The 23707-nt window shown below is 38.5% G+C and overlaps 3 protein-coding genes across 5 annotated transcripts in view; 1 reads left to right on the top strand and 2 right to left on the bottom strand.

Annotated features, from left to right (window-relative positions):
- gas6 (growth arrest-specific 6) overlaps positions 1-9498 on the top strand; it is a 16923-nt gene extending 7425 nt beyond the window's left edge. For both annotated transcript variants that reach the window (XM_077594855.1, XM_077594854.1), the window contains 9 exons: positions 403-525; positions 1118-1239; positions 1424-1542; positions 6351-6540; positions 6627-6791; positions 6874-7042; positions 7125-7264; positions 7347-7542; positions 8067-9498. In XM_077594855.1, coding sequence (XP_077450981.1) covers positions 403-525; positions 1118-1239; positions 1424-1542; positions 6351-6540; positions 6627-6791; positions 6874-7042; positions 7125-7264; positions 7347-7542; positions 8067-8218 — 1376 coding nt within the window. In that variant the 3' untranslated portion in view covers positions 8219-9498. The remainder of the gene's footprint in view (positions 1-402; positions 526-1117; positions 1240-1423; positions 1543-6350; positions 6541-6626; positions 6792-6873; positions 7043-7124; positions 7265-7346; positions 7543-8066) is intronic.
- Positions 9167-18969, bottom strand: tmem255b (transmembrane protein 255B). Of its 2 annotated transcripts, none has more exons than XM_077594858.1 (9): positions 18825-18969; positions 18241-18383; positions 18071-18133; positions 14279-14368; positions 13168-13248; positions 12368-12453; positions 12112-12271; positions 11258-11401; positions 9167-10320 (listed from the first exon to the last, which is right to left on the bottom strand). In XM_077594858.1, the coding sequence occupies exons 1-9, from the start codon at positions 18889-18891 to the stop codon at positions 10126-10128; spliced, it is 1029 nt and encodes a 342-aa protein (XP_077450984.1). In that variant the 5' UTR covers positions 18892-18969; the 3' UTR covers positions 9167-10125. The 2 variants fall into 2 exon arrangements, with proteins under 2 accessions (XP_077450984.1, XP_077450985.1); XM_077594859.1 differs by having other exon boundaries at positions 9167-10302.
- slc9d1 (solute carrier family 9 member D1) overlaps positions 18966-23707 on the bottom strand; it is a 27358-nt gene continuing 22616 nt past the window's right edge. The window contains exon 20 of the mRNA XM_077594853.1: positions 18966-19307. The gene's annotated coding sequence lies outside the window, so the exon portion shown is untranslated. The remainder of the gene's footprint in view (positions 19308-23707) is intronic.

Raw genomic sequence — 23707 nt, 5'->3', positions numbered from 1 at the left:
CAGTCTTCCCGGTCTAAATATATATATATTTTTTAAATTACGTGCTTTATAAAGAGTTAAATGTCTTAAGTGTCCATCCGCTTTTGAATCCATGAAAGGGTTAATGACTTCATTTTTATTTTCTTTCTTTATTTTTTCCCCAAACTGTCATTGTTACATACCTGTCAACCTCTGCCGATAACTGCCCTTATAAATGATTATGATTTCCCCTTACAAACCCCCCCAAAACCTTACAAACACCGTACGACTCGTACGGTGTTTGTAAGGTTTTTGGGGGGTTTGTAAGGGGAAATCATAATCATTTATAAGGGCAGTTATCGGCAGAGGTTGACAGGTATGTTGTTAATTCTTTGTGAAACTGGCAGTAAGTTACCTAACTGTCCACATGTGTCCCCTTTCAAGACGTGGACGAGTGTAATGCCATTGGCGTGTGCGGAACAGCCGTCTGTGAGAATCACCAAGGAGGCTACGAATGTCTCTGCGATTTGGGCTACATGTTCGACAATGAGAGTCAGAGCTGCGTGGGTAAGTGTAACGGACACACACGAGTTTAACGAATCCTGTTGGAGAAGCGGCTTCAATGTCAGCAGGTGTCGGTGCAGCTGTGTTTTGAGGTCAGAAAAGGAATGTCAGACAATTGCTAGAAATGAACTTTTTAAAGTAGGTAATAGGTTCTTTGTCATCTACTGTCTTTTTACATGCATTTGCACTTTTGCCAAAATGTTGTCTGAGTGGGAGTAAAATAAAAGTAGTTGTTTCATTTATTTTTTTGGTATATGAACCATATAGCATTTTCTTTTTTTTCTGTTTACATAACCGCTCTGAGAATGATGGGTCGTTTTTTTCTTGTTTAGTTTTTTACAGCCAGACGATCCATGTCCTTGTAAGGTTATTCATTTGGGGTTGAACGATAATAACTTGGTTCACGTCAAATTCCACTTGTCTCAAGTGTTTGTTTACATTCCTCTCTTTGCTGACAAGAAGCCATTGCAGATGCTTTTTTGTTTTGTTTTGTGAGTTTGTTTTGAATCGAGTCTGCAGCTTACTTAACCTGTAGGTGTCCATGCATCAGTCATCATTTGCAGATCTTATCTCCCCTTTCGTTATCACCTCCCAGATGTGGACGAATGCGAGAAAAGTGTGTGCGCGGAGGAGTGCCAGAACACTTTGGGGAGTTTCCGCTGTTTGTGTGATGGCCGTCAGGGCATGAAGCTTGAACAAGATCTCAGGAGCTGTAAGGTGAAATACAAATAATATATATATTATATATAATACTAATAATAATATCTTTTGATTTGTTACCACTGACTCCTTTGACTTTCAAAGTCTCCTCTTGTGAAACACAAAAATGGTGCGTGTTCTATCTTGTCTGACCCTAGCATGAGTGACAAGGTCGTTATTTTGTTTCCCCCCCTTTCTCCAGGCTATAACTCCCTGTATCACGCCAGCTCTAAAAAGGAACTCTCGCTCTCTCTATCTGGGGCGCATGTTCAGTGGCTTGCCCGTGATGAGGCTGCGCTTCCGCCGGAGGATCAACACTGGGTAAGTGTTTGAAAGGACTTATTAATTTTGTTTTTTTTTTGCGTACAATTTTTATCTCCTTTAAAAAAATAAAAAAAAACTACAGCCAAAACATCATAATGTCACAACTGTTTTAATAACAAAGAAATATACAGACGCTCCCCTACTTACGAACGCAATTGGTTCCGAGCGATTGTTCATAAGTTGAATTTGTTTGTAAATTGATTCAGTGCTATGTTTTGTATTATAATTTATGTTTAAGGCCGATATAAGTATATTGAAGGTTTATATAAGTGCATTTGTATGTTTAAGGCTTGTATAAGTAACACGCATTGGTTTGTACTGAAAAAAAAAAACATTTAATAAAATGGAGAGAATATGTACAGTACTGTAGAGAGAGAGAGAGATTTATGTATTAGAAACTGGCCAAAAGAAGCGACCTAATGACGATTGCACAGTTTTCTTCTTTTTTTCATCATAAATGATGCGGTAGCACTGTATGGCATCATTCAATTGATTTGCAAACTTTGTGCAACGTTCAATATTTGGGTCCTGCTGCTCGATCTTTCTGTTTATAAATGGTACTGACGGTCGAACGATTCAATGCCCGTGAAACGCTCACCACTCTCACGCGCATCAAGCTTCGTTATTATTGCCACTCGTTTCAAATGAAATGGCTTGCCTCTTCCTTGCAACTCCCTCAATAGAAGCCTTTAGCTTTTTACCAACCATATTCAATATTGGATGCATGAGATATTTAATGATACAAATGAAAAAGGTTCTTTGCACACTGGAGATACATTCACGCACTTCCGCATTGCAACGAAGAAGGTAGATGCTGGGTGAGCTGAGCTCTCACAGCGCCAGGCGTCGGTATTAGCGGCGGAAAGAAGTACTACTCCGAAAAAGGCGCGAAATACAAAATTGGACTTGCGAACATTTTTGGACTTAAACGCAATTTGCAGACATGTTCGTATGTACCGTTGTTCGTAAGTTGAATGTTCGTAAGTAGGGGAGCGTCTGTATATAGTAAGGCTTTTTTCTTTAAAAAATCGACATAGTATAGTAAGGCTAAGAAAGTCGGAAAATAAATCTGACTTCTGATTCTTCTCCTAGTTATTGCTGTGGTCCAGTGGCAAAAATATTGGTTCAGAACTTGAGGTGGGAATCAGGAGTGAGTTCAATTCCACTCTTTGCAATTCACAAATTGTTTATTGAGGTGATGAAAAGGATAAATATAACTTCCAATCACTTCATTTCAGAAGTCACTGTGGTCCAGTTGGAAAGACAAACGGTCAGAACTTCTGGTGGACTCAGGTTCAAATCAGGAGTGAGTTCAATTCCACTCTTTGCAATTCTCAAATTGTTTATTGAGGTAATGAAAAGGATAGATATAACTTCCAATCACATCATTTCAGAAGTCACTGTGGTCCAGTGGCAAAGACAATGGGTCAGAACTTCAGGGGGACTCAAGTTCAAATCATGAGTGAGTTCAATTCTACTCTTTGCAATTCTCAAATTGTTTATTGAGGTAATGAAAAGGATAGATATAACTTCCAATCACATCATTTCAGAAGTCACTGTGGTCCAGTGGCAAAGACAATGGGTCAGAACTTCAGGGACTCAAGTTCAAATCAGGAGTGAGTTCAATTCTACTCTTTGCAATTCTCAAATTGTTTATTGAGGTAATGAAAAGGATAGATATAACTTCCAATCACATCATTTCAGAAGTCACTGTGGTCCAGTGGCAAAGACAATGGGTCAGAACTTCAGGTGGACTCAAGTTCAAATCAGGAATGAGTTCAATTCCTCTCTTTGCAATTCTCAAATTGTTTATTTAGGTAATGAAAAGGATAAATATAACTTCCAATCATGCATAGGCGGGCCGCCTCGTGGTGTAGTGGGTAAGTCACCTGCCTGCGACATGGGTGTCGAGGGTTCACGTCCCGGTGTCGCCAGTCAACGACTGTATGGTGTCGGCAGTCGGCCGAAGGCCGACTGTCGAACACCACCAGGAACCCCCCCTCCCAACTGTCTTCCGGTCAGCCAAAGGCTGACCGGAAATATTGTTTTGCTGAAAAAAATGACTAAGTCTTTATTTGAATGAAAAAAGGATTACCCATTTACTGAACTACTAGTGTAGTGATTAGTCAAACGAGAGCGGGATTCGAACCCCATTTCCCACATGGCAGTCAAATCCACTAACTTGAGGTCTGTCTGACCCATTGTCTTTGCCACTGGACCACAGTGACTTCTGAAATTAGATGATTGGAAGTTATATTTATCCTTTTCATTACCTCAATAAACAATTTGAGAATTGCAAAGAGTGGAATTGAACTCACTCCTGATTTGAACTTGAGTCCACCTGAAGTTCTGGCCCATTGTCTTTGCCACTGGACCACAGTGACTTCTGAAATGATGTGATTGGAAGTTATATCTATCCTTTTCATTACCTCAATAAACAATTTGAGAATTGCAAAGAGTGGAATTGAACTCACTCCTGATTTGAACATGAGTCCACCTGAAGTTCTGACCCATTGTCTTTGCCACTGGACCACAGTGACTTGTGAATGATGTGATTGGAAGTTATATCTATCCTTTTCATTACCTCAATAAACAATTTGGGAATTGCAAAGAGTGGACTTGAACTCACTCCAGATTTGAACTTGTGTCCAACTTCAATTTCAACCCATTGTTCTTGCCACTGGACCACAGTGTCTTCTGAAATGATGTGATTGGAAGTTATATTTGTTCTTTTAATTACCTCAATAAACAATTTGAGAATTGCAAAGAGTGGACTTGAACTCACTCCAGATTTGAACTTGTGTCCAACTTCAATTTCAACCCATTGTTCTTGGCACTGGACCACAGTGTCTTCTGAAATGATGTGATTGGAAGTTATATTTGTTATTTTAATTACCTCAATAAACAATTCGAGAATTGCAAAGAGTGGAATCAAACTCACTTCTGATTTTAACTTGAGTCCACCTGAAGTTCTGACCCATTGTCTTTGCCACTGCACCACTGTAAAGTTGGAAGTTGTATTTATCCTTTTTATTACATCAATAAACAATTTGAGAATTGCAACGAGTGGAATTGAACTCACTCCTGATTCCCGCCTTATGTTCTGACCCAATGATTTTGCCAGTGGACCACAGCAACAACTAGAAGGTGAAGAATCAGAAGTCAGATTTATTCTCCGACTCTCTTAGCCTTACTTGCTATGTCATTTTTTAAAGAAAAAAAGCCTTACTATACTATGTCGTTTTTTAAGAAAAGAAGCCTTACTATACAATATCGTTTTTTAAGAAAAAAAGGCTTCCTCTACTATGTCGTTTTTCAAGAAAAAAAGCCATGCTATACTATGTCGTTTTTTAGGAAAAAAAGCCTTACTATACTATCTCGTTTTTTAAAGGAAAAAAGCCATACTATACTATGTCGTTTTTTAGGGGGGAAAGCCATACTATACTATGTCGTTTTTTTAAGGAAAAAGCCTTCCTCTACTATGTCGTTTTTCAAGAAAAAAAGCCATGCTATACTATGTCGTTTTTTAGGGGGGAAAAGCCATACTATACTATGTCGTTTTTTAAGAAAAAAAGCCTTACTATACTATGTCGTTTTTTAAGAAAAAAAGCCATACTATACTATGTCGTTTTTTTAAAGGAAAAAAGCCATACTATACTATGTCGTTTTTTTAGGGGAAAAAAGCCATACTATACTATGTCGTGTTTTTAGGAAAAAAAGCCTTACTATACTATGTCGTTTTTTAAGAAAAAAAGCCTTACTATACATGGTCTTTTTTAAACAAAAAAGCCTTACTATACATGGTCATTTTTTAAGAAAAAAGCCTTACTATACATGGTCTTTTTTGTAAATAAAAAGCCTTACTATACTATGTCGTTTTTAAAGACAAAAAAGCCTTACTATACTGTGTCGTTTTTAAAGAAAATAAGCCTTACTATACTATGTCGTCTTTAAAGAAAAAAGCCTATACTATGTTGTTTTTTAAGAAAAAAGCCTTACTATACTATGTCGTTTTTTTACGAAAAAAAAAAGCCTTATAATACTATGTCGTTTTTTTTTAAGAAAAAAGCCTTACAATACTGTGTCATTTTTCAAGAAAAAAAGCCTTACTATACTATGTCGTCTTTTAAGAAAAACGCTTTACTGTACAGGGTCGTTTTTTTAAAATAAAAAAGCCTTACTATACATGGTCATTTTTTAATAAAAACCCTTAATATACATGGTCATTTTTAAAGAAAAAAGCCTGACTATATATACATAGTATTTATTTTTTAAACAAATAAAAGCTTTACTTTACATAGACCACTTTTTTTTAAAGAAAAAGCCTTACGATGTCCAGCCATTCAAGTCATTTTGCATGCCAGCTTTACGTTTGTACCAAATCTCGGGGTATTCTTTGCTCAGTTATGAAGCACGTCTAATAAGATGAATAAATATTTGACATTATCGTCGACAAGGAAAAAGAGTGTCGCCAAACTTTCGTCAAAACATATACTACTATGAAAGTTGCTCCAGAGAATTAGTTGCAGGCCCAGCCAAACTATGAAAATAATGCGACTTACTATATAGTCCAGAAAAATATGGTAATAGTAATTAATAAGTTAATTTTCAAAATTAATCACTTGCTCTTTATAGATTTAAAAATGTTTTAATAGCTGTCCACTGTAGTAGTTGGGTTGAAGGATGAGAAAAATACTTTTGCCATGTTTAATTTACTAACGTCATGGAGAATATTATTGATAGTATTAATACTACTTCAAGATTCAAATTTGTCTTCATGCTTAAACTCCTGCCCCTCGCTGTAGTTTTTCCTCAGAGTTTGATTTCCGTACCTTCGACTCTGAGGGGGTGATCTTCTTCGCCGGAGGTCACCTGAACAGCTCCTGGATCGTGCTTGCCATTCATCAAGGAAAACTGGAACTTCAGCTGAAGTACGGCACGGTCAGCCGGGTTACGAGCAGCGGACCCCTCGTCAATGACGGCCAGTGGAGGAAGGTTGGCTGGCACATGTTACCAGAAGTAGACTCGTCTGCCGTGCTGGTCACTTGGACCTAATTGCTTGATTTTCTGTTTCTAACCAGATTTCGGTAGAAGAGCAGGGACGGAGTCTGGTGATTAAGATTGACAGGGAGGCCGTGATGAAGATCGCCGTAAACGGTGACCTCTTCACTCTCAAAAAGGACATGCACGAGCTCAACCTCACCGTGGGAGGAATCCCCTTTAAGGAGACCAGCCTCGTCAGCAAGGTTTTGCTTTGGCTCTCGCATTTCCTCATAAGCCTCTGCGTGCTCATCCTCAACCTGTGCTGTTTTTATTTTTATTTTTTAGATGAACCCCCGTTTGGATGGCTGTATGAAAGAGTGGCGCTGGATGACCGGAGAAGACAGATCGATGCAAGAAAGCATCATGACCAACGAGAACATTCAGTGTTTTAGCACGGAGAACCCAGGAGCGTATTACCCCGGAACAGGCTTTGCTTTCTTCAACCTCACTAATGGTGGGCAGCGTGTTCGTGCGTGGCGAGTACAAGCTCCTTAAATCTTTTCATCTAACAGGACTTCACTCTTGTCCGTGTTTAGAGTCACAGAACCTGAGTATCCAGTTAACCCTTTATCCAACTACCGCCATCGGGGTGCTCTTTGCTCTCGTTCACGAAGACACCGTGCCCCTCTCCATTGCTCTAGCTGACTATCACCCTGGTACTGATGAGTGGCGAGACGTAAGTCCTGCTGAATGGAACGATCATCATGATTTGAAGGTCTCATTCAAGTTTTTCATCGGAGAATAAACTCTCTGTTTAGTTTGTTTTGGTAACAGCAGGTGGCGCAGTCATCGCCAGCTCGCCAGCGCCCCTCTGTGATGGCGAGAGTCATGAAATTGAGGTGAAGATCTCGGGCAACAGTACGCAGCTCTACATCGACGGGGAGCCTGGACGGAGTGAAGACGGACAGGTTGACCTTCTTTCTCCCTCCAGCGCCTTTGTCGGAGGACTCCCCGGTGAGTCATTGTTACGCATGCTGAGTTTGAAACAAGCATTAACACTTTGATGCAGGAATTATTTGTATTCCTCTTTAAGATATGAATTCAACTTATTGGCTGACATGAGCATTCATAGATAGTCGTCCCGTTTTTAATTAATTGAACGTCAATCAATAAGTGGCATGAACTGAGTTGAATACTTGGAGGGGTGGAAATAATTTTTAGGGTGTTAATTGGGACTGTTACCAGTATGTATTTCTGTTTTTACTCAATTTATATAAGATATAAAAATACAATAAGGATGAGTAATAAAAATTCTATAGTAATAATTGCTAGACTATTTAAGGTTTTTTTTAAATGAGCAAATATAGTCGCTTGCTCTCTAGGGTTAAAGTTTAAAGTTTTGATTAGCTGTCCACTGTAGTTATGACCACTGTCCCTGAAAAAAGTTTTGAGAAACTGTGACATGGAATGCTTATGGATGACATGCTTTCTTTGCGTGGATAAGAACATGAATGGTTGACTCACACTTTCTCCCCTAGACGTTCCTCTGGTTTCCACGCTGGTGTCGGCGCCCTACAGCGGCTGCATGAAGGTCGCAGTTAATGGACAAATTCTGGACCTGGACCAGGCCATCTACAAACATAATGACATTCGCTCACACTCCTGCCCCCTGCTGGATTCTAACCAGTGAACCTGCACAACGCTCTGCCAAAATAAATCCAGAAGCAGGTGGGATGGGATTGTTTCCAGAATATTTATAAGAGCAAGCCTTCAAGAGTGAGAAGACTTATTTGATTGAAATGTCATGACAGCCTATTACGGTCCAACTGGGGTTAAGTCACCCCGTCCTTTTGTCTTGGCTGTCACAATGGTGCTTGCTGCCCCGAGGCACTAGCAAAGACATTTTCATAGTCTAAGAAATATAGGCCAACAATGTCCCATTCATCGATCAAGGTTGGAATTTTTCGTCTACCGCCTCCTAGTGCTAAGCCCTCAAGAATTTACTTGTGGTCCTGTTTTGCTTAGTTCACAAAGCAGCGTTTTGTCATATTTCGGCCCTCCCTCCATCAAACCATTTAGTTTATTGTAGAAAACCTATGCACAGGACTGCAGGTAGATATGTATGAGCTCATCTCCAACTTCACCATGCCTACTTGCAATCTACTTTGTGCCTATCTGAGCACTCTAAAAAGAGGTAAATTGCGTCACAGCTGAAACACACCAGATGACTGAATGGTAGAAATAGCAGAACCGTGGACTTTGCTTTCTGCTTGTGTACAGAGGCCTGGAAATCCTGTTGGTTCAGTACCGCATTACTGATAAAATTGCTTCATTTCATTTACAGAAATTGATCACAGAAACGTGAGGAGGAATTATGAGGAGACTAATTGTGTAATAGAGAAAGAGCACTGTATCCAAAGTATACAAGCTACTGTGAGCAAAACAATTGCGCTGTACTATACTGAGTTTGTAAATGATTCGACTGTACATTGCTTTTTAGGACAGAATTACGTACTCATTTTACAATAGGCTCACCGAGGTTGTCTTCCCAACATATCAATATTCTTCATACAAAATAAGATCCAACTGTAATTCTCCCACAATATGGGATTAAGAGCAATTGAAGCACATTCTTGAATCATTGTTCAATTCTTCATTTTGTAGGTGCTAAACAAACCAAAATACAGTAGGAAAAAATAACAAAAAATGGGGAGCATTGTGTTTTTCAAAGGGCTCCAAGTATTATTTTGACTTCGCATTGGTTTCAGATTTGATAAGTTCCTGTGAATGAATGCCAGGATACCAGAAAACATTTTTTTTGCGCGTATCTTTTTTCTTTCTTTGAATGTGTTGTATATTGCAATGTAGATTTTTTTCTTTTAACAGCTCAGCGTTTAATGTTACAATAAAGTTGTAATCTTCCAGGGTGAAAACTGTATTTAAAAGGAAAATAAACAATTCTATGACCAATGATTAAATGGTATTTTCCAAAGCTACGTTATGATTATGCAAATAGGGAAGTATGTGATGTGAGGATGACACATGATTCTGACCACTGATCATAACTACAGCCTCACCTACTAGTGCCATGAGCATCACTTTCCGTTTTACAGATTATTACATCTGCACCATCAATAAATTGCAATAGTATAGCCATTGTATTGTGGTTTGCCTCAAATTACTGCAAGGAGAAATCCCTTATTTTTAGGGCAATATGAAAACACATCTGGAAGCAGCACAACCAGGGGAAAGGAATCTGACAGACAATTTGGAATGATTTAATAAGTATTCATTGCCAAAATATAATTAACATCAGTCTGTGATTCAGATATTTTTTAGGCCAGCAGAGAAGGCCTTGCAGGCCCTGTCGGTCCACCACTGCAAGAAACAGATGTCATTTGATACACTAGTAATGCCTGAGGCCTATTCAATAGACATCAACTAAGTTCACTACTTTTATAAACAGACATCTTTCTCATTTCTAAGAGCAGACAAGAACATTGGTGGTTTCTTCAGCTACATGGTTTTCTATCAAAGGTGTAGGTTCAGAGGGAAAAATTTAGGACTCCAAAGTTATGTTTTGGGGTAAGATGGGAGTCAGTATGCATACGGAGGAGGTTTTTCAAAGGAGCTGTTTGATGATCCAAAGAGGACAGGCGCATTGGGCGTGAGCATGAAGCTGCCTCCAGGTTCCTGGGTGGTACCTTGTGAGGGTGGCTGACTCTGGCTTTCTTCAGAACACCCTTCCGGGATCACTTGGGGAGTAGTAGGTCCCTGGAAAATGTTGTTTGACTGTGAAAGGTGGTGGAATTGTTGGCTAAATGTCATTAGGACACCCAAATATCAATGAAATGTATAGTATTTTTTCAAACTACTATATACTGTAAGTCACACTGACGGTGGATCATAGGACTTATACTCAGGTGCAAATTATATAAATATGTTATTTCACACCGACTGACAGGAGCAAGTCATAAACTTCACCTGCAGAAATTTGTTGTGTAGTGTTTATAAATGGTGGTGCTGAAAAAAACATTAGTGTGTGGGGTTAACATACAGTCCTTTACTATACCTTCTTAGCGTGTTGTTCTATGTGTTATAATTTTAAAAAAAAGTAATAATCTAATCTTGTTTTGGGAAAAATACAACCCCCGCAAAATTTGACTTGCAAATCTTATACTTCAGTGTAACTGATAGTGAGAAAAATACGGTACTTGAAAACCAATTCAAAGGGTACACCAGCACATTTTGCTCTTACGAAAATAAACAGGCTCAATCATGAATGACTGTTAGCACTGGCGAGGAGTTTATGCAACTGTGATTATTGCTTTGGTTGTGTGGTTTGCAATTGGCACTGATGAAGAACCACAATGCATTACACTAAGGCTTTGTTTGTGCATGTGTGTATTTATGGGCTATGTGTGTGGTGTGTCTAGCAAAATTATTAAAACTGGAGGGCAAAAGGAATTTTCACCTCAGGCGACATAAATTTTTCCTGTATGCCATATAAACACTGCGATTTTATGCTCTAAAAGAGGCAAAATATTAATAGTTTTGGTTATAAGATCACGTGACCTTCGCCATCCTCTGGAGTTTCAACCATTCATAATGTCTTTTATCCCTCTATGACACAAAAGTATTCTTATGTGAAACAAACTTGCTGCTTGCATTGTGGCCCATTTGAGTTAGCGTTGCTAAACAATGACCCTGACTCTGTGACCTACTGTACCTGCACTGGCACTGGATAGTTGGGGTAGGCAGGAAGATTCTGCCCTGGACAGAAGCCAGCATACGTGAGCATGTGCTGGGTCGGGTTGTACAGGATGTGGGGAGGTGGCGCTGGGCTTGGCGCTACTGGTGGAGCAGGCTTCTGCTGCAGGGAACAGTTTAGAGATGGTCATATATTTCTGCTCAGTGCGGACTTGTGGCCACTATAAAGTGTATTGTCAATAAAATTTCAAATAAACAAACATGCATTTTTCGGAATGAGATCAGAAATGCACTTGATCAAAACAAGCAAAAACTGCACGTGGGTTGCCTTCTTTCAAGTGTATAATTTAGGTTTATTCCTGAGGAAAAAATGTGTTTGTGACATTATTGCAAACTTGCTCAAAAATAGTGATACTATAGTAATACTTGTGAGTTGCCTTCTTTCTAAGGTATCATTTAGATTTAATCCCGGGAATAAAATGTGTTTGTGATATTATTGCAAATTTGCTCAAAAATAGTGATACTATAGTCATACTTGTGTGTGTCACTCACACTGGATTTAAGTAAAACCACAAATGACACCGTGCCCATAAATTCTGAGACTTTTCACTATTCTGTTAAATGAGTCTCAAAACAGGGGTGTCACAGAGAAAGGTGATGGAATACAATCATAAGGAAAAGCAAGTAAATCCAATGATTTTTACATTTTGCTGGTTCACATAATACCTGTTTTGATCATTTGGCATAGTGAGAGTGAAGGACTCGTGTTCATTTCACCGAGACTGGATCTGTGCCGCTAAATGTCAAATTCGCTGTTCTTCTGGATGCATTTATGGTTTCAAAGCCCCCTAAAACATTGCTCGGATCTCTCACCATGTCCTTGTAAGCCCCGAGAATGGCTGCTGCGATGATTCCCAGAAAGAGGCCAATGATATTGAGAACGACCGAGGCCCACAGAAGACGATGGAGGTGAATCACGTCCCAACAACCGCTGACCCCCGTGAACTCATAGTACGAAGGGTGATAATCAGTGCTGTAACGTTTCAAAGAAAATATTCCTGTAAATACTGATTATAACAAAAGATGCATGTGCAGTTCACGGGAAGAAGGTGTGTGATACAAATGTTACCTCTCACAGTTGTAAAGGTAGCAGCAGAAGCAGGTGTTGCTTCTCAGTTTGAGCTTGCAAGATTTGTCGAAGGAACGGCATGTCACCTGAAAATTGGTGGATTTAACTGAATCAGATATATACACTTGTTGCATTGAATTCTGTATTTTTCCACATCAATCTCCTCGAAAGAATTTGTTCCTGTTTAATTAATGTACAGTTGATGAAGCAATTTTTGTGTTACTGTAGTCAAGACAGTCGGCCGCTAGGTGTCAGTAAATTAAAAGCTTTGGCTGGAGTTTATGGTACAGAATTCATACAGCAATCAAACGACAATGAACATTCATTCCCAGGTCACCAAGATTTGATCATTAAATAATCAAAAGCACTATAAATTATTATTTCTTCAGCAACTTTTCAATATGTTATATGAACAGTGCCCACTGAAAGAACCTCAATATTCATTCAATTTCTGAATCGCCTATCCTCACCATTGTCATGGGGGGTGCTGGAGCCTATGCCAGCTGACCTATTCACGCTCACACTCATACCTAGGGGCAATTTAGAATGTTCAACCAACCTATCATGCATGTTTTTGGAATGTGGGAGCAAACCAGAGTACCCGAAGAAAACCCACGCAAGCCCGGGGAGAATATGCAAACTCCACACAGTGAGGCCCAACCTGGGATCAAACCAATGACCCCATAACTGTGAGGCCAATGTGCTAACCACTAATCCGCCGGGCCAGAATCAAAATATATATCAAAATACCTGATAACATAGTGTGTACACGTGTGTTTGTGTGTGTGTATATATTTCACCTCAGTGTAGTAGCTGTCATAAGCATAGCCAGAGTCACTGGTGTAAAAGTCACACATGTCCTCTTGCAAAGGTCGTATGTCCTGTGGGAGGATTAATGCAAAAAAAACAGTAGAGTAGACTTCTATTTGTTAGCTTGAATAAAAATTATGACAAATATTAGTCTAACTGTTCCAGGTTTGGGTACAGCATGTGCGAGTTTATATTAGTGTGAATGCAGCAGTTTTAGGCCTCCTGCACCAGGATGATAGAATGAACGAGGTCATTAAATGATTTCATTGTGCGAGGCTTGAAGAAGCAATGAATATAAATTCTACTGTCCTATGCAGCTGTGAGCGTCCTTTGATAGTATTGTTGATCAATATCAGCAATTCAGTGCCAGGGGGCTGAATAGCTTTTGAAACTGCTTTTGGCCCACTCTTCACTCATTAAAGCACATCTTATATAGCTTGTTGGGTTGATGGGCCAAACTAAGGTCTGCTCATTTCCATTTCCTTAAACCCAGAACATTATTATACTGTATTCCTTGTATTCCTACACTATGTACATTTCTAGTAAAGAACTGAATACTTGGTTAATAAAAATGTAGTAGTATTTTCTTCACGGATGGTGTTGATGTTCTATCCTGGCTTTTATTTTATAGAAGTTACTTTAGATTGCAGGTCAATCTGGTTTTCCAGGGAAAAATTGGGTAACTACTGTCTTCAGGTCATCATTAAAATGTGGTTATAGTTTAATAATATAATATGTGAGTACAGTCTTGTAAACTGTACTCAGTTTACTAAACCGTGGGTAGTAATGTGTGAAAACAGTTGGTTAAACAGTTGGTTAAACAGTGGGTACTAATTACTAAACTGTGGGTACAGATTATTAAACTGTGGGTCTGTGAGTACCAAATACTAAACTGTGAGTACAGTTCAATAAGCGCTGGGTACATATAGGAACTATGAAAAATATTTTTTCTACCGTCACACCCAGGGAAGTTCCATAGGAAGGTGTTGATTGGTTTGACATCCAGCCAACCCACAAAAAACTAGACTGACTTGGAATGTATCTTTAGTATCTAAAGTCAGGTAAGTGTTGTCTATAGACCTTCTTTTTGATGCTACTTACCACAAATTCTGATGCAATGATTCCATCCACGATGGCACAGAAGAAGGATGCAATAACTCCAATGCTGATGAAGATAATGGAAGCCATGAGCTTGGAGAGAACAGATGAGCAATAAGAGGGAGATATTGTGTATTATTACATCATATAAAGTTATCCAGCAACAAACATAAAATTCCTGTTGTGGAATATATGATTTCATTTCATGAGCTTAAAATATATTACAGGATACAAATTGATATGCAAATATTGTTCTCTGCTGTCTGATGCATGATATCATGTTCTGCCAAAAGACAGGTGCACTCTGGGTAGTTTGTGAGAAGAGTGCATTTTGAAGAGAAAACATCAATTATGAGCTGAGACACCCGTGCTTGCACACACCCACACATACACACACAACCAGCTTTCTAGAATAAAATGAATATTTCATTAAGACACAATTATACTATTTATTGTTACTAATCAATCCCTTCATATGGTCATTGTCTTTTGACGCATGGCTTTCAAATCTTGTATGAGAAATTATAATTTTATGAGCGCTACAGCTACTGCTACCATTACTACTACTACCACGACCACTACTACTACTAGTACTACTACTAGTACTACCACTACCAGTACTACTACTACTGCTACTACTACCACTACTACTACTATGACAACAACAACTGCTACTACTACTTACCCTGCTACAACTACTACTGAGATATATATATATATATATATATATATATATATATATATATATATATATATATATATATATATATATATATATATATATATATATATATATATATATATATATATATATATATATTCGGGAATACAGCCAGATTTAGAATAAAGATCAACTTTGAGGGTAGGTTTTTTTTATCTACTCCCAGGCCAGACTCTTCACTTCATTAGCTGTTTAAATGCCTCGACTTTTATGGGCTCCAAGTGGGAGCTGAGGCCAGCAGGACAGACAATGGAGCTTGACAAATGCATGACTTCACATTAGTGTAGCGGCAGCTGTTGGCAAATAAAATACATCCACGCACTCCAAATAGAGCCTCTAATCTGCCCTCTTCTGTGAGCTTGAGCCATGGAAAGCAGCAAGTTGAAGTACCTAGAATGAGCTGCCTTGAAGTGAACGTGTTTTATACAAGCTGTAACTAAAGTCACTACAAGGTCTTTTGCAGTGCTCACTGGTCCAGTGATGGAGCACAACAGCACAGGTAATAAGAATTGAACATCCTATTGCCGCTTAGCTAAAATACAGTTCCTCGCTTCATGCTGCAAGGTGACCGGGCCGACTTTTGTCTGTGAAATATAGTGCGGATGTCAAGGAGAGCCTTTTAGAGCCGAGAAGAGAACACCAGTTTGCTGAAGCGTTAAGTTATCAAGTAAAAACTAGTGTGTCGAAAAGAAGCAAGGAACAGGGTGAGATAAAATGGAGGAGAAAAAAATTCATGCTCAAATCAACGTTGAATGGGTTAGTTTCTTACATTAGGAACGTAGATTTATATATGTATAAGATCCCCAAGTGGTGTAATTTACCATGAAATATGAATAAGTTTTATTCATTGTTAACTGATTTGTAGACATTGTAAACCATGAATGAAAAGTGGAATCATTCATTCAGCTTCTACCCCTGAACTATTCTGGGACTAGCTAGAGTTTGATTTATATATATATATATATATATATATATATATATATATATATATATATATATATATATATAAAAATCAAACTCTAGCTAGTCCCAGAATATATATATATATATATATATATATATATATATATATATATATATATATATATATATATATATATATATATATATATATATATATATATATATATATATATATATATATATATATATATATATAAGAGAACAGCTAACTTTTCAATTAAAGATACTACTACTATAGTATAGCTCATGTGTCAGAGTGTATCGGAGTCAGAAGATGCTTCATGCTGCCCATCGGCCCTTGTCACTCTCCTACATTTTGTGTTCTTTACGGAGCAACCTGGTAGTTCTCATCTTACAGTAAAAGTCTCAGAAGGGAAGCGGACACCTGCATGAGGCTGCCTGAATCCCATCAAGACCTATTAAAGTTTCAAACACAGACTACTGCAAAGTAAAGTCAAATCCACAAGACATAGTGTTGCTACATACATTTAAAAATATGTGTATGTGTATACTCTGGCTGCACCCAAGTGATTTTCACTAGTTAATCTAATTTTCATATGACACAGATCTTAAATAAATGATCTTGCTCATCCACCTTGCTGGCCTTTTGGATTTTGTTTAATTTTTGGCCATCCTATATGCGAACATTTAGCATCAAAAGCTTGACGTGCTGACTTGTCGGTTTATTTCTTGCACTTTTGCTCAGCTCTTGATCAGATACACGACACTGACAAGCATATCTATCTGAGCCGCCACACAACATGAAAAATTTACTAGATGCACACACACACTTGGTCAAGTTCACCATTGCTAAAGAAGGCATCGGGTGTATTTAATGAATATATATCTCCATTTTGTCTAAACTTTTTATTTAAAACTGTTCAAGGAGCTAGGTAACAGCACTTCTACCTGTTAGAGTGTCTTTGAATAGTGATGTGAACTGAATAATTGTTGCATTAGGATAACTTGTTTTCAGAAGAGGCCAGTTATAGAAAAGTAAATAAACAAGTGTTATTTGGGTGGAAAACAATAATGTTAAAATCACAAAACCCTATGAGACCAGAAGCTAAAACGTAGCAACACGATCACATATGTATGCCTCATATTACACAGGCAAGCACTTAAACTGTGTGGCTGTCCAGGTCAACAACCCAAACAACCAATGCTAATTCAATTTCCACTCTGGCCACTGAAATACAGATCCCAATGCAGTCATGGACAGGGACCAGAGACAAGAACACATTACCAGGGGTATAAGTAATCACATTTTTCCTCATAGTGGAACAATTACCAGGCAATGACAGTACCAGAATAATATCACCGAAACAGCTATTTTTGTAGTATCGGACAGTATTGGATTTGGTTATGAGATCGGATCCGATCCAGTGGTCTCGTTTTTTTCAGTTCTATTGTGCTTTTAAGTTCCAGTGAATCAAAGCACCAGGCAAACATGTTTGCAGAGAGCGACTACTTTTTTTTTTTGAAACTAATGGTAGTTACAGATCATCGAGTAATGTTTGCAAACACAGCATTTCTTGATAATAATAATAATCGGACATAGGCTTTGTCATCATCATTGACTCGACAAAAGCCTAATTGTCATCATACCCAGCTGCGTATGACAAAATTGCTGATGAGCTACTGGCAAGAGAAAAAATGTGATTTGTTGTCTAAGCATCATATTATTTCTTCTATTATTTTTACTGCTCGAAAAATATGGCAATCAGTTTGGTATCGGCACAAGATATCTTTAAAAAAATTGAATTGGATTGGAAGTCAAAAAGTCAGTATCGACTATATATGACCCTAAAATGTACTAGATAAACTTTCAAGGTTATCCTTTCACTTTCAAGGTTATCCCTTCTGTTTATCGATCATATGCAGTGTGTTTTGCAGTTATTGTACTGAAAGGATAAACACATTTTATGCTTTTATGCCTGAATGTGAATTAAAGTTCAAACTCAAGCGTATGTTACATTTGGTCATTTTCAATAATTGTTCGGGTTACACACCAGTGCCAACAAAAGACTTTATAGTGCCATGTCTGGTGGGTAAGTCTATCCCAATTTGGACCACATAAGCAAATGTACATAATACGTAGTTCAACTTACCATCGGCCTGCGGTTTTCTACCAGGTGGATGCCAACGATGCCCAGAAATGCCCCAAAACTCAACTGGATTAGGACATAAAGCAAAGGTGGTCCAAGTTGATAAACTAGGGGAAGATTGTAAAAATTGAGGTATACTATGAGGAGGTAGAGAGAAGACACTTGCCACTCACAATTATGCCTGGGTAATAACCAGCAACTGGAACATTGTCAGTGCGAGTGAGAGAAATCAAACCCACGGCCAACACCACCAGAGACAGAGTCAGCAGAGCCACAGTTATCCAAAGAGCTGTTTTTCTCCTCCGCACATAAGCAACTGTGGATGGAGGAGACATTGTAGAAGAAATTTGTGGTCACAAAAAAATCTAAAAGTCTGTGACTCACAAGCAGTGCCAGAAAATAGTAATTTAAATTTAGTAGGTTATACATCTCTGGCAAGAACTCTATTCATCCTCTTTTTATTAGTACATTTTAGATTATTTTTCCCCCTTTGTTTGAGTTTTTTTTTTTTAATTTGAAATGTAAAAATCAATATAAACAGTTCAAAGCCAAGCCAGAATATTTGATTTGCAACAGATCTCCATGTATGACCAACCTTGCCTCAGCAAACCAGACCCACCCCAAAAAAGCCCCTCCGTGGAGAATCAAAACATACACTAAAAACAATATTATTTTGGTTATATTTTCCCAACTTTCCTGAGGTTAAAAAGTACTAATCATGTGGGGATTCAATTAAAGAGAACATATCAGACAGTACCTTCTGGATCGAGGATCTCTGTAGTATCTGGTGGCTGAGTGACCGGCTGAGCTTCTGGCTGTTGCATTTTTATTCACACAAATGGTAATGAAAAAAAGGTGGATAAATTCTCAAATTGATCTTAAAAAAAATTGGTCGTCGTTATTGCGCGCTTTGTCCCTGTCTATTATCCCCGGATACTACGTCCTCTGAGGTGTCTACTCACAAACAAAGCATGATGCACATTCAATCATGTTTGGCCTCCAAAAGGAGTATTCATCATACCTGAACCTGAGCTCAGAAGTCTCAACTTTTTTGGAGAGAGAGAGCGAAACAGACAGAGAGAGAGGCTGACCAATCAGCATCCCTAGTTCAACCCAGTGTTCACTTCCGACCTCATGCATCTTACATGAATCCGACTCAGCAGGGTGGTTTTATGTGGCTGTTCATGATGCTGCTGGCTTGAATCAGAGTTTGAGCTGCCAGCACCCCCTGATGGTCAGTCTATCCAGAAGAGAAACGTTAAAGCTCATTTTCTTGATTCAAGAGCACAGGAACAAAGATAAATAACACAATAATAACAAAACCATATTGGATTTCTTAAACCTTTCGATGCACGCAAGAATGCTTTAATTACGTATTTTCTTAGTGTACAATGTTTACTGGACAAATGTGAACTAAGCTACCATAATTGCAGAATTTAGCCATTGTAACCGATGATCGGTTGTGGAAAAAAGCCAGGACCTACTTATGCTTATGCCAAATCTTTGTTCATTATAAATGTATTATATTATTGGGGGATCCGCGGATGCTGATGTAAGTCGAGAGACCAGTGATAATGAAGACTATGATGTTAACTTGAGACAGATATTATACGTTTTTAGTTTATTTTAAAATCATAACATAAATCAAATAGATGCATGTATTGAATAAGTCCATTGCAACATTCCTAGCAGTAAGAGGTACAAAGTGATATTAAAAAGAAAACAATACAATGAGAAATCACAAGTATTCCAATGCAAAATACCCAGCAAATACTGCACATAACAGGAAAATCCACATCCACAGTTCCAGGCAGAGCATTCCTTTCCTTCATGACATTGAGCAGGTGGACGAGTGGTCCGGTTGTTCCAGGGTGGATTCTCATCGCAAGTCATTTGAGAAGGTCCCCGCCGGGCCCGACACGGTCAACCCTCTATATATTCCGGTACTCGGTCGTTTGGTCGCCGGTCTTTTGGTCGCCCGGAAGGTTATTGATAATTACCATTTAAATCGTTGCTCAAATTCCCTGAATACAAACTGCGAATTATTATTTAGTCATACTTAATGCCCTATTAATTATTAGGCTAAAGAAAAGCTCTGAATTTCCCGGACTTTTATTGTTTTTTGTTGGAGAACTTGTTAAGACCCTGACTGACGTAGCTTCTAAAGGGACAACGCATGTAAATACAAACTCTTATACACTCGCACGTCCGCTCAGTGAAACTGCTCAGGGCCATTGTTGGCTTTTATTGATGCGTAGACCGTGTTGTTTTACCTTGTTTTGTCGCCGGTCTTTTGGTCGCACGTTGTTTGGGTCCGGGCGACCAAAAGACCGGCGACCAAAAGACGGTGACCAAAAGACCGGCGACCAAAAGACCGGCGACCAAAAGACCGGCGACCAAAAGACCGGCGACCAAAAGACCGGTGACCAAAAGACGCCGACCAAAAGACCGGCGACCAAAAGACGCCGACCAAAAGACGCAGACCAAAAGACGCAGACCAAAAGACCGGCGACCAAAAGACGGCGACCAAAAGACCGGCGACCAAAAGACCGGCAACCAAAAGACCGCCGACCAAAAGACGCCGACCAAAAGATCGGCGACCAAAAGACCGGCGATCAAACGACCGCACACGATATATTCCCATCTCGAGCATCTCCTTCTGCCAAATGATGGACATGTTCCCAGAGGCCAACTCTTTTTTTAAAGTGTCTTTTTCTTCCAGTTGCACGCTTTTAACTGAGGTAAAAGCTCAAGCCTTGTCAATGTTATTGGAGTCTGGCACAAAAGGTGGCAGAATAATCCCTGAAAAGAGTGTAGAGAGAGTAAAATCGTTGAAATGTTGGCTCAAAGGAGTGGTATTTCTTGTCTTGGTTGTTGAGAGGGTTGACTGTGCCATTGAAACTCCCATTGGGTGAGATGTATGCTGAATTGGCCAGCAAAGTCCATGTTGACAATAGTAGAGGATTATGTTCTTCTACACCAAGTTTATCCTCCACTTGGGATGTGAGAGGAAACTGGAATAACCCAGAGAAAAACCCACACAAGCCTGGGGAAAACATGCAAACTCCACACAGGAAGGTCCGAACCTGGGATTGAACCCTCGACCACAGAACTGTGAGGTCGATGCGCTAACCACCCCTCCCCCCTTCCACCCGTTTATTAAATAAGGTGTAGCCCTTCATTTAAACTAGACATGAAAGATTACTGTAATTACCAGTGATGATCTAATAGTGCATTTCGTTCTTTTTCCTCCTACTACATTTTAAACATGCATGACTACGTATTTCCTGTTTTGTGTTAGTAAGTAATGCAATTAAACTATCGAAAACTGGATTTGTTACATTCCGGTGAGCACAAAGTAAACAGCTCTTTATCCATAGGAATACAACAGCTCAAACTGTTTACAAGCTGCGTGTGCACAATTAAGCTATAAAAGATTAACTAAACACCCTTCTACACCTTGTGTCTACAAGTCCTCCCTTTTTCTAAACATGTGTATCATGCGGAAGCTTTACATACTACTTTCTAATAGGTCATAAATTGTTGTGTTCAAATTTAATTTTCATTTGACTTCAATGCTTCTAAGTATGCACTGTATAATTTCAGAAGCACTCTCATACCAGATATCCAGTCAGGAACATTGCCACTAGCAGGATGATGGACTTCTAAAAAACGCTTAGAGTGAAATTAAGGTGTTAACATGTTTCAAGCGCACGCAGTATTTACGGAGTACTTTCTTTGTCTTTAGCGATTCTAGAAAACTGAGTTTGCTCATAAAATCATCATAACCGGCCAAGATTTAGATATTCATCCTTTCTACATATTCATGCACCACCTCTGTTCCAGTTTTATTTTGCCATGTCGAATTACAAGAAAGCCACTATCCACTAAAACAAGACGTTCAACAGATGGTTTTCCATTGGTTTAATAAATAAACATCAAAACCACAAAGTAACTGTTTTGCATAAGAATGCTGCAACCTGTGATATAATGTAATGCAGTTTGTACATTAGAAAAAAAAACTTCATTAATTTCATTACAGTACCATCACATATAGAGACAAACCATTTTACCCACTGTGAAACCTTAAATTCTTAAATTAGGATCAACAAAACTGTTCATATTTGTCAAATATTACGTGAATGAGTATTGTTCTCCCTTTTTTCAATACTTTCTTTAAAGTCAGATATTTAGGGGTCTAAGAGTTCTGTGTTTCTGGGTTCGATCCCAGGTCGGTCCTCCTGTGTGGAGTTTGCAAGTTCTCCCCGGGTGGGTTTTCTCCGGGTACTCCGGTTTCCTCCCACATTCCAAAAACATGCATGGTAGGCTGGTTGGACACTCTAAACGTGAATGGTTGTCCTTTGTCTCTTTGTGCCCTGCGATTGGGTGGCCACTGATTCAGGGTGTCACCTGCCGCGTGCCCAAACTCAGCTGGGATGGGCTCCAGCACCCCCCGACCTTTGTGAGGATTAGCAGTTCAGAAAGTGAATGAATGGATTATCTTTTTAGGTCTGCCCTTAAACTCAATGGGGTGATGAGATCAAGAGTGCTGCAGCCCCCCTGGCCAAAGTATTCAACGATACCAATTTGTTGGTACTTTTGTGTGTATCGAAGTGGCAGTAGAAGTTTACTTAATTTATATTCAAATTTCAAAAACCTATAAACATATCCAATACAACCAAACATTCCAACACAACTTCGAAAGTTAAAAAAAAGAGCAACAATATAAGTTAAAAGATAAATCAGATTTTACAAATAAGGTATAAATAACATTAAAAATTTACGTAAAGCAAATAATAACGTGCAAAATAAACTGCTTGACATCCATGTCTCATGTCAGATAAGCCGTGTACCTGTCAGCCAGTGCCTTATAGGCTTTGCACTGAAACTATAGTGACACATTCTTATCATCTTAAACAGGTATTTTAACAAAGTGCTCCCACTTCGGCACCTAGAGGCCTCTCGATAATTTACTCAGAAATCGGCCATACTTATGGAGGACGATAATTATATTTGTGATGTGTTGGCTGACTTTTTTTACTTCCCAATGTCACCCCAAGAAGCTAATTACTGTATTAGAAGGTTCAACAGACGTGACAGAACCATCTAACAAAAAAGGATCATTTTTTTATTCTGGCATTTACCAAATAAAATAAAAATTGGGTAGTAATCCTAATTGACCTCAATTAATAAATTCCAATTTTATGTCAGACAGCAATGATAAAAATGGTGTCTGTATGCACACCTTTGGTTTCAATTTAATGTACATAATGTCACATAAGAACAGTGCGTAGATAAAAAAATAAATAGATTAATTAATGTGGAATGCAATGGTAATTGGTCCAAAAAGATTTGTTTTTTTTAAATGCAGATTAATATATTTGCAAGAATAACTATGTGAAGCATTTAAATTACATGGATCATAGCAAAAAAATCAAATATAAAAAACAAAAAAAATTAAGATGATGCAACCTGATCAAGCCAATGTAGCACATTTATGTTTCATGTTTTAATTGTTCAAAATGCCAAGTTTTTACCCAATCTGTCGTCATCTTGTATTTCGTAGAAACATGGAAACTTGAAAAAAAAAGTTTTTGTGCTTTATGTTTTAAGAATTTGGTATGTCTATTGATGTGAGTA

The sequence above is a fragment of the Stigmatopora argus genome, chromosome 2 (genome assembly GCF_051989625.1).
Source record: "Stigmatopora argus isolate UIUO_Sarg chromosome 2, RoL_Sarg_1.0, whole genome shotgun sequence".
NCBI classification, from domain to species: Eukaryota; Metazoa; Chordata; class Actinopteri; order Syngnathiformes; family Syngnathidae; genus Stigmatopora; species Stigmatopora argus.
This window is presented reverse-complemented; position numbering and strand designations above follow the sequence as displayed.

Coding starts and splice junctions, on each gene's coding strand:
- tmem255b (XM_077594858.1), bottom strand. CDS start 18,891: ATGCAACAGCCAGAAGCTCAGCCGGTCACTCAGCCACCAGATACTACA. Junction 12,454..13,167: donor ATGACAGCTACTACACTGAG/GTGAAATATATA, acceptor ACCAATTTTCAG/GTGACATGCCGTTCCTTCGA. Junction 11,402..12,111: donor TCGGGGCTTACAAGGACATG/GTGAGAGATCCG, acceptor TGTTCCCTGCAG/CAGAAGCCTGCTCCACCAGT.